Here is a 12,030-nt window from a genome sequence, read left to right as displayed (position 1 = left end):
ACCATGGTGAACCCAGATCACTTGTTCCATTGGGCAGACTACCTGATCTTCTTCATAACTATCGCTGTCTCGCTAGGGATCGGAATCTACTATGCCCTATCAGGCGGAAAACAACGAACCACTTCGGAATACTTCGTGGGTAATCGTCGTATGGCTATACTTCCGGTGGCCATTTCGCTGATGGTTACGTTCGAATCTTCCATTATGATGCTGGGGACACCAGCGGAGGTACATGTTTTCCAATTACTTTCAAGTAGGAATGGCAAACCTAAGCAAAGCCGTAACCGGTTAATCTGTTTCGATATTCGAGCGGTTAACCGGTTAACCGACTGTCGTATTGACACATAAATTGAAAAAAACTTCCGAAAAACGTATATACATATAAACAATTACATGTATATGCAAATATCCTCTGTCTTGTTGTTTGTCTTGTAACCTAATTACTGAAACCATTTTATAAATTAAATACTGTTTCTTTACAAATTGTGTTGGTCCTTTAAAATGGGAATATACATTAGGAATCCAAAAGTTAGTCATTTTTCAAAGTCATTTCCGACATTGTTTACACGCTTGTTGGTGAACTGTGATATTTCCCTGTTGTAATATAACCTTCATGTCATTTACTCATAATTATTTTGTGTTCTACACCTTGACCGATGAAAGCTAGTGCAGAATTTGAATTATGTTGTGTTTTTATTAACACTCATTATCCTTTAAGAATTACGTGCATTAACAGTTTGCTGATTAATAACAATTGTCAATGAGCTTAAATACATTTTGCTATGGGCATAGTAGTTTCCTAACCTCTGTTGTTAAGGCCTGTTTATACTCAATGTCTTTATTAGGGTGTTTAAGTTTGCAATAGTTGTTAAAACAACACTGATCGGGTGTAATCACAGTGTCCAGCTTTATTTATTTTATCAAGCAATGGAAGTCAACACAATGGCACAATAAAACCTGCTCATTAATCCGCTGCACCCCGATAGTTTACAACACTAATCGCTTTTGATCCGCATGTGACATTACGCAGTGGTAATTGCCGATAATTTTCGATAAGATAAGCGGATAAGCCAATAAAGTGAAATGCAGTAAAACAAATTTAACGCTTCAACCAAAAATTGTGTTTTATAAAGAGTAACCGAATATTAATATTGTAACCGGTTAACCTCCTTAAGAAACGGATACCCGGTTAACCGAATAACCGTTGCCATCCCTACTTTCAAGCATTTACCAACTGTGTTCAAATATTATGTTTGTATGTAATATTAAAAACAATAATGTCTGTTGAAGTGATGGATGCTCCCCTATGCTGCGCGTTGTAAATATATCGGTTTATTGAAAGCAATGGAACAAGAAATTGAGCCAATTTGTTTGAAAAAAAAACCGACTTCGAGCGTATGTAAACCCTGAATGGATACTGCATTTAATGTTTCATAGCAATTTGATCAGTAGTTCATGTGATCTGACATAGAAAAATATAATTCATTATAAGTTATCATATTATGAATCAATGAGCAATAACTCACTGAACAATTATCATGGCGGAACAACATGAACATATACACATGTCAATCAAATAGGGATTCTTCATTTGACTCCGCCAAGGACGGTCCCATGTGCACGCTTAAAAAAGAGGAGGTTTGTGCGTAGGGCTAGCTACCCTACCCTGTTGAAACCTTATTGCAACAGACACGTCAAATAGAATAGCAACAGACATCACGCTTACGCTCACCTTTCCTGTCCCTGCTTGTCATAGACTGGGTAATGAAGACATCGACGGAGCAGAAGCAGAATGGAATTCAATGGACACTCTTGAAACAGTTGGAAGACCTCGACTTTGCCGATGATCTAGCTCTACTCTCCCACACCCAACAACAGATGCAGGAAAAGACAAACATGGTAGCGGAAAGTTAGTTCGACTGAATTCAGTTCGACTGGGCCTCACCATCAACATAGAGAAGAGCAAGGTGTTTTGGACCAATGCATCCAACAACACACCAATCACAGCCCAAGGCGAGGCACTGCAGGAGGTGGACAGCTTCAACTACCTCGGCAGCATCCTGGATAACCAGGGAGGAACGGATGCAGACGTCACAACCCGCATCGGTAAAACACGAGCAGCCTTCCATCAGCTGAAGAACATCTGGGGATCCAACGAAATTGGCATCATCACCAAGATTACGCTCTCCAATACCATCGTGAAGTCACTACTCCTCTATTGAGCAGAGAACTGGAAAACCACTGTCACCCCATAAAGAAAATACAGGTCTTCATCAACGCCTGCCGCAGGAAGATCCTCAAGATCCGCTGGCCAGACAAGATCTCCAATGAGGAATTATTCAGAAGAACAAACAAGCCGCCAGTTGAAGAAGACATCCTTCAGAGACGTTGCCGGTGGATAGGCCACACCCTAAACAAGCCTGCATCCAATACGACAAGGCAATCTCTCACATAAAATCCCCAAGAAAAAAGGAAGAGAGGGCGGCCTAGAAACACCTGGCGCCGTGATCAGGATGAAGATGCTAAGCAGATGGGCTAAACATGGGGGCAGCTGGAGACTCGCCCAGAACCGAGACGCCTGGAGGAAGCTGGTTGGCGGCATATGTTGCCGATGGAACCACATGCGTAGATGAGATGAGATTACAATAAGTAATATTAATGCTTTTGTAATACAAAATAAAATACATAAAAATCAAATAAACTCAATTTCTTTTGAATTGAGACGGACATGTCCTTTCGTACCGTTTTGTACCATTGTAATTCGTTCTTTGTAGTGTGATTCTTAGAATATTGTTTATTCTGTGTTTGATTTTAAAACAGCAGAACTTATGTTTAGAAGTGCTTTTTCGCGGAAGTGTGAAGTTTACGAAAAAGGGTGACTGTTGATAAATTTAATTAGCGTTGCTGCTGTTAGAAGGAATACATCAGAAACCGTTCTTGGTTCCGTAAATCGTTTAGGTAGCGTAAAAATCCTCAAAATATCAACTGACACAGATGACATGTCAAGATTGCCTCGAAAAGTACGTAAACATGTTTAAAAGATCAAGTTGTTTCACACCTTCTCTTGGCCCCTTGTTTTCCAGGCTTACGTCTACGGGCTTCAGTGGGTGGTCGGTAATGCTGGGTTACTTCTCGCTAACATCCTGTCTGTCTTCGTGGTCGTGCCGCTCATTCACCCCCTCAAAATCACCAGCGCATATGAGGTAAATATGGTGATACCAACCAGCGCAAATGAGGTAAATATGGTGATACCAACCAGCGCATATGAGGTAAATATGGTGATACCAACCAACGCATATAAGGTAAATATGGTTATATCAACAAGTGCATATGAGGTAAACATATTGTTATATCAACTAGCGCATATGGGGTAAAATATTGCTAAAGTAACAAGAGCATATGAGGTAAGTATAGATACCACAAGAGGATATGAGGTAAATATGGCTATATCAAAAGCACCAGCGCATATGAGGTGAATATGGTTTCATAAAAATCACTAGCGCATATGAGGTAAATGTGTATATATGATCCAGCGCATATGAGGTAAGTATGGTTATATCAATCAGCGCATATGAGGTAAGTATGGTTATATCAACCAGCGCAAAAGAGGTAAATATGGTTATATCGCCCAGCGCATATGAGGTAGATATGGTCAAATCAACCAGCGCATATGAGGTAAATATGGTTATATCGCCCTGCGCATATGAGTTTAATATGGTTATATAAACCAGAACATATGAGGTAAAATATGGAAACATCAACCAGCGCATATGAGGTAAAGATGGCTATATCAACCAGCGCATTTGGCGTAAAATATTGTTATATTAACCAGCGCATATGAGGTTAATATGGTTATATCAAACAGTGCATTTGAGGTAAAATATTGTTATATTGACCAGCGCATATGGGGTAAAATATTGCTAAAGTGGCCAGCGCATAAGAGGCAAATATAGCTATCACAATAACGTATGGGGTGAATATTGAGTTATATCTGACACGGCCGTTAATCACGGGCGCCACGTCTTTTTTGCGATGCATTTATAAATGAGCCAATGCTTATTCCGAGGTGGCGCTAAGGACCGGGTGTTTTGAAATTTTACGGATAATTCTTCATGGTAAGTAGGTTTTATATGTTTTTTCCCCAATAAATTTCGCTCTAATTAAAAAATTGGGCAATGTAGTGCGATTAAGTGAAGATTTATTCACCCACAAATGCACTTAACATGCAAGCACAACCCATTTGGAAACTTAAGATTCTTTATAGTTGCGACATGGTGGAGTTTTTGAAAGCAAATCTATGTTTTGTGGCTGACGAGCAAAGTTCCACCCGATTTATTCGCGAACGACATCGAACGATTGCGTTCAACATATACTAGTTTCTGCATGCACAGATACAGTGACATCTTGCAGACCGATAGGAATATTTTGTATTTTTTTCCAAAAGAGATGGATTCAATGCTAAGGAGGTGGAGCTAAGAACATTAGGTGGCGGCAATGCACGATATATGAATCATCACAATGACTTATATTTGATCGATAATGTTCCTTTTTCATATTTCTTTTCATTTTCAACTTAAATAAAAACTTAATCAAAAATATATACAGACCATAACACATTCTATAAAAAACAAGATGTAAATATTTGAATATATAAGTAACCATTGAAATTAAGAAGCCAATGACCTGAAAAAAGCATAATGTACTATATAAATCCCAAATATGTAAATTTCAATAAATCCAATAACTAAATTCTCAATATTCTAAAAATATGTTATCTTTAACAAATGTGTTAAAATAAAAAATGAATTCACAAAGTAATAAAAAGGTATAACTTCTTCATAAAACGCTGAGTTTTGTACCCTGTTAAAATTACTTTATTTACTAAATGGCAAGGTCAACGAATCTTTGCAACACATGTTTATTCATATTTATGTAGACTTTTTTTTGCTCGTCACACAGGCAAAATATATCGATTTTATGTAAAAATCTTGACCATGCCACAACTTATAAAGGTCATCACGTTTCCAAATGGGTTGTTAATATATGTTTCTGTACATGTGAGGATTAAAGCGGGTATATACGATCTTGTCAAATATTTATTAATTAATATAAAATGTGTAAAAAAAACTTATTATACATATATTTTAATATAAACTTAAATAAAAGTTAAGAAGAACATATGTCGAAAAATGCTAAATAAGCCAGATATTAATTCTGAAATCGAAAAAGGCTATACAGCCGAATTCGCCAGCATGTATATCATGCATGTACGATGTGAATTTAAATTTAGTTTAACGGTTCATTTGAAATTCCTGCAGCGATATCGGTTCATACGACTACACGAACACTTACTAAAAAGACGAATGCATCGGTTATTGTAGGAAAATATGTACGAATTATCTTCGTCACAATCGGCTCAGGGCGCTAATTTGTATTTGCTGTATTTTATGAAATTCGTCTTAAATGTATCATTTTTCTTGCATATTGTGTGTTATTATAACATATTTGTATCAATATATTACAATTCAACACATATAAAATCGTATAATCTCGCTTTATTAAATATTCGCTGAATCGCACTTAAGTGCCCGATTTGAAAAATAACGTGAACTATGTTGAAAAAACATAAAAAACTAAATCAACTATGTAGACTTATCCGTGACATTTAATAACATTCGGTCATTAGCGCCACCTCGGAAGTAACATTGTCTCATTTATCAATGCATCGCAAAATGGAGGTGGCGCCCGTGATTAACGGCCTTGAAAATATACTTTATAAGACTAACTAACTAAACATTGAAACAGTTCATATCGCAAAAGTTGCGATGGACTGTATAATGAGTTAATCGAGCAATAGTGACGAACAGAGCCATGAAGCGACGATTGCGATGGGAAATATTCGTGAACAAATTATAAATGTATGGACAATACCAAAACCTTCCCCAGTCAACAAAAATATTAAGTGTTCTGCAGTTTTTAAACACAATTTTCAAAGTATCTCATCTTATACTTTCAAAAATATAATTTTTAATTGTTTTATTTTTTTAGCTAGAATTGATTACCATCTAATGTATATTATGTATGACCTATATATTTTAATATATGTTGCAAAAGTAAATTTTGCCTGTGTCCTGCGGTCTGTTTTGTTAAAATGTAACAATGTTTATTTCCAACATTGCAAACTATGATGTCTTTGATATGTTATTGGGTCGTTTACCAAGCCACCATGTTTACATATTTACCTTTTTTAAACAAAAGAAAACCACAAGGTCAAAAATATATATTAGCATATCTTGTATAAAATGTTTTGAACATTATTGCTGCTACATGGTATCACTTTGTTTTATGATCATATACATGTATACATTGTATGTGTAATATTGAATATAAAAAAGCCACAATGTATCTACTTTATGTCTAAATTAATCCAAATGTCAAGTCGTAGTTTTACAGTAAGATAACATTGAGTATTTCTATATTTTAAGAACACCATTCACGTGGTTTTAACCCATTGTTTTTTTTTAATATATATTTTCATAAATAGGAATACGCACACATAAAACGTGGATACACGTGATATAAAATATTTTAGAATTTTGACACTGACTACTAAAAATCAAATATTTTGTCATGATTAATTGATTATTAGGTCACTTTCGTCTGCGTTGAAACAATGAATCAACAAATATATGTAGTGCTGAATCTAACTACTGACAAATACTACAATTGTGTCGTATAACACTGTCTTACACTGTATAGTATGAACATGTTTTATATGAGCATCGTTGTGGGAAAACTGGGCTTAAATCCAGTGCGTAAAGTGTCGTGCCAGATTAGCCTGTGCAGTCATCAAGGGCTAATCAGGGACGACTCTTTCCGCCTTAATTGGATTTTCGTTGAAAAGATTTTTTGTAAACACGAACAATACCTTAAACGCGGAAAGTGTCGTCCCTGATAAGTGTGTGCGGACTGTACAGGCTAGTCAGGGACGACACTTTACGACATGCATTAAGCCCAGTTTTCATAGAGCGAGACTCAATTATTTTCATGAACTGTCTTCAACTTCAGTACTTGGAATTGAGGTTCGAATCTCGTCTTGTGCGCACCATCGCCACTTCTATAGGTATTTTGGGCACGGTAAGTACACATTTCGCCCAGAAGACATTCACATATGAATGATTATGAATTATGTCAAGTACGTAGAAAACAAGATCGAGAATCATGTTAAAGGGGCCTTTTCACGTTTTGGTAAATTGACAAAATTAAACAAAGTTGTTTCAGATTCTCAAATTTGTGTTTTAGTTATGATATTTGTGAAAAAAAATAATAATGAACATTTTACACGCTAAACTATTCATTATATGCATCTTTTGTCGATTTGAAAAACTGAAAATTATAAAGCGTTGCAACGCGAAACGATGAAATAATTTGGAAAAATCTTTTGTTGTCGTTATATTTTGGGAAACTACGAGGATTGCTTATATAAGTAAAAAATACATCCGCTCATAGCATGAGCACGAATGGTCGAGTGGTCTAACGGGAGACTTTTCACTCCAGCACTCTAAGGGTCAGTGGTTCGAGCCCAGTTGAGGGCTACTTTTTTCCTTTGTTTAATTGTATTCTTGTGTTATTTACTGGAGATGTTTATGTCCAATGTTTAAATTTATCAATATAAAGCATTTAATTACATGCTTCAATACATGCCAAAATCTATGAAAAGGCCCCGTTAAGCGTTAAGATCTCACGTAAGCCATTGTGTATGAATGTGAAAAACAATACAGACCCCCATTGACTAAATCACGCTTCAGTAATTTGCCTGTCATTTACAGTCGAAGGGCAAAGAATAATTTAAACTGTTCTGTATTCCCATCATTATAGCTTAGAAACTTCTTTCAATTCCGAATGACTCATCAATGTATAAGAGTTATGATTAAGAACTCCCACTGTCTCGATTTCTAACACATACCACATCTTGCAGATCGTATACATGGGCATCGTTCTCTTCGGACCTGCTATAGCCCTGGAGGCAGGTAATGTGTCAATGACTTTTTGGTGTTTTCAATAATTTTGGGTCATACAGCAAACAACGCGCTATATAGTAAGTGACGTTATCTTTTAATTATTTCAGATGATGTTTTAGAGTTGTTGTCAGCAAATTTATTAACGTTTGTAATATAGACAGAAAAATGCGAAAAAATGGGATAAATAAAATACCATGTTTTTAAGTGTTAAATGCTGAAAAGTTATCGGAACGGAAACTAGAATAAATCACCACGGCAACTTATCTTTATTCAACAATTACCTATTATTATCTATATTATTTTTGTTACTTATTTAATTTGCTATGTAAAAAAAGTATTATGAAAGGTTATTATTCCTGTGATTAAGCGCTCCTGGTGGCAAGGATTGACCTTGAAATGAATTATGTGTGTGTATAACAAAACGATGCGATTAAATGAGCCTTGTATGGGGAAATCTGTGCATAATGCATATGCGTACGTGTTGTCACAGTCCGCACAGACTAATTAGGGACCACACTTTCTGCTTTCATGGTATTTTTCCTGTAAGTCTGTTCTTAGCAAAAATGCACTTTAATGGGAAAGAGTCGCCTCTGCTGAGCCTGTGCGGACCTCACAGGCTTATCTTAAACGACGTATTACGTACTTGCATTTCGCCAAGTTTTTCCATGACGAGGCTCAAATCTGCCATTAATTTTTTTTTTTTTAAGTTACCGGTCTTCCTCAGTGGACCTCGATAGTTCTGGTTGCAGTCGCTTCAGTCATATACACCGCAATAGTAAGTGAAGCGATTCCCAGTTTGATTTTTGCATACACGTTAAATGATTCAAATCTATAGTATTTAACCCATTTATGCACAGTGGACTCTCCCATCCTTCTAAATTGGATCAATTTATTTCCAAAATTAGGGGTGTCAAGTATATTTATTTCTATATTTAGAATATTCCATAAAGAAATTAATTCAAGCAAACAGCACAGACCCAGATGAGACGCCGCATTATGCGGCGTCTCATCTGGGTCTACGCTGTTTGCAATGTCCTTTTTCAGGACGCTAGGCATAAATGGGTTAATCGATTGTGTCCATGTTTTTTGCAGTAACCAATTGTTTTAATATTTTGCTGTGTGTTTTGTACAGAATTTTCCAGAAATATAGAAATTGAAAGAATCTCACATACCCGTTATATGATTCTAATCTAGGCGTTTAATTAATTGTGTCAATATTGTTGCAGTTATTTTATGTTTTTGATTTCGTTGAATGTTTTATTTATAACATCCACCTGAAAAATAGGCTTAAAAATAATATTGTGTATAACATAATTTTGTAACAGTTAATGTTTTTTTTTTAAATTATAATAAACATTCATTCTCTTTTTGTTCTGTACATCAACCAGAAACCATTAATACATCTATACGCCTGCATTTGATTGATACTGCGCAATCAAAGTTTGTTTCCTGACATCATTTTAACCAGTTTTGAAAAGAGACTGCATTAATATTCAAAATACGTGCACATCCATGCTACGACTTTTGTTTTATTTTGGTTGAAGAATGTATCACCAAACATATTTTTTTACATCTTGTTAATTTGCCTTAACATTAACTGGGCTTAGGGTTGAACTTCCATATACGGTTTGGAATGACTCGTTATTCATGGTGACCATGCTTTTCCCCCAGGGAGGCCTGAAGGCGGTCATATGGACGGACGTGTTCCAGGCTTTCGTGATGTTCGCAGGATTCTTTGCCGTTCTAATCAAGGTGAACGATTGTGTAATAGTTATCGAATTATGTTCTTAATTGTCACATTGTACTGCGCTATTACATGCGTGATATACCGGTGCATATATGAGCCTCGATCTGGGAAATGCATGTGCGTAAAGTGTCGTCCCATATAAGCCTGTGTAAAGTGTCGTCCCATATAAGCCTGTGTAAAGTGTCGTCCCATATAAGCCTGTGTAAAGTGTCGTCCCATATAAGCCTGTGTAAAGTGTCGTCCCATATAAGCTTGTGCAGCACCCAGTTTTCGTAAATAGGAAGTCTGTTTTAGCAAACATTTATTAAAGGCGGAAACAATCGTCCTTGATAAAGCCCGTGTGGACGGCACAGGCTTATCTAAGACGACATTTATGCACATGCAATAAGTCCCGTTGTTCAAGAGCTCGACTCATTCACTAAGTGTGCCTCAATATTTTTGTAATATATATCGAAACATGATATTTTTATTGCAACATTTCACTGCTATACCCTTTACAAAGCAATACAATGCCTTCATTTTATAAATAACTGTTTTAGGTACATTTGTTTACTTGCTCAAAGGAGCAGGTAGAATAAATATATATTAATCGATTTGCTGATGACATCATCCATTTTGCGGCTGATCATGTTTTTTTTCTTTATTTTTTCTAATTGTTAATACATTTAAATGAGAAAGCTATTGTACTATTTCAACTGCTGAGGGGTAAACGCTATTACGCTAACTGCAACATCTAGTGTTGAAATAAAGCTTTTTCAACGCCATATCATTTCAATTATAAAACCATTTTTTGGCTTTGTATATATAGATAAGGATGCAAAAGCAGCATTATGTATTGTGTCAATTCAATGATTTTCCAAGTAAATTTAAATAATCAATTTCAACGCGATTATGTCACATTAGCTTTTAGAAAAAAAGCAATATATTGGTTAAGAGCAAAACAAGAAAAACATTTTTCTGTAAATACAATAATTTCAAGTCAATATCCATCATTGTCATCCAGGGAACAGTGCAAATTGGCGGCATAGGGAAGACCTGGGAGATAGCGTACGACAAGGGGCGAGTCAACCTATTCAAGTAAGTAAGATACGGGATATAGTGTACGACATGGGGCGAGTCAACCTGTTAAAGTAAGTAAGACATGGGAGATAGTGTACGACATGGGGCGAGTCAACCTGTTAAAGTAAGTAAGACATGGGAGATAGCGTACGACATGGGGCGAGTCAACCTGTTAAAGTAAGTAAGACATGGGAGATAGTGTACGACAAAGGGCGAGTCAACCTGTTCAAGTAAGACATGGAAGATAGTATACGGCAAGGGGCGTATAAACCTGTTTAAGTAAGTAATACCTTAGAGATAGCGCACGACAAGGGGCGAATCAACCTGTTCAAGTAAGTATGACACGGGATATAGTGTACGACATGGGACGAATCAATCTGTTTTAGTAAGTAAGACTTGGACGATAACGTGCCATAAGGTGCGAGACAATCGGTTTAATAAAGTACGACCTGGGGGATAGTGTACGACAAGGGGCGATTCAACCTGTTCAAGTTTGTACCAGACGATTGTGTTACGCACTAAATTTATTTTACCAACCCATATTATTGCTTTATTATTTGAGCCTCGTTCTGGAAAAATGGGCTGAGTACAAGAACAATATCTTCACAGATTAGCCTGTGTATTTCGAACGGGCTATGCTGAGACGAAACTGTCCGCTTGCAAGTAATGTTTCTTTTAAAGCAAGTCTCCGCTTAGCGAAATCCAGTGTCGACTTCACAGGCTAATATTGATGGCCCTTTTCGCATATGCGTTAAACCCCGTTTTCCCAGAGCGAGGCACTTTTATGTATTTGTGCTATGGCATTGCTTCAAGATTATTTTTTTTACACCATACGATACTCTTAAGTGGACACACAATCTTATTTCTGGCGGACATTTGCAAACCCATTATAAATTTACAATCACATTTATACCATTATTTAACCCATTTATGCCTAGCGTCTAGAAAAAAGGCCTTGGTAAACAGCGTAGACCCAGATGAGACGCCGCATGATGCGGCGTCTCATCAGGGTCTGCGCTGTTTGCTTAATGGAATTTATGTAAGAAATATTCAAAATATAAAAATAAATAAATAAACTAGACATCCCTAATGTTTTAAATAAATTGATCCAATTTAGATGGATGGGAGAGTCCACTAGGCATAAATGGGTTAACAATGGATGGCTGTACGGCTATCCTTTCTCTCTGTGTTTCTGTATTTGAA

General features: G+C 36.4%; 1 protein-coding gene across 1 annotated transcript in view; it reads left to right on the top strand.

Annotated features, from left to right (window-relative positions):
* LOC127834829 (sodium-dependent multivitamin transporter-like) overlaps positions 1-12,030 on the top strand; it is a 28,673-nt gene continuing 16,643 nt past the window's right edge. Inside the window, exons 1-7 of the mRNA XM_052360890.1 lie at positions 1-228; positions 3,084-3,203; positions 7,069-7,137; positions 7,979-8,030; positions 8,729-8,796; positions 9,693-9,773; positions 10,772-10,845. Coding sequence (XP_052216850.1) covers positions 4-228; positions 3,084-3,203; positions 7,069-7,137; positions 7,979-8,030; positions 8,729-8,796; positions 9,693-9,773; positions 10,772-10,845 — 689 coding nt within the window. The 5' untranslated portion in view covers positions 1-3. The remainder of the gene's footprint in view (positions 229-3,083; positions 3,204-7,068; positions 7,138-7,978; positions 8,031-8,728; positions 8,797-9,692; positions 9,774-10,771; positions 10,846-12,030) is intronic.

This window comes from Dreissena polymorpha, chromosome 6 (genome assembly GCF_020536995.1).
Source record: "Dreissena polymorpha isolate Duluth1 chromosome 6, UMN_Dpol_1.0, whole genome shotgun sequence".
NCBI classification, from domain to species: domain Eukaryota; kingdom Metazoa; phylum Mollusca; class Bivalvia; order Myida; family Dreissenidae; genus Dreissena; species Dreissena polymorpha.
Note: the sequence above shows the minus strand (reverse complement) of the source record. Positions and strands in the feature narration are given on the sequence as shown.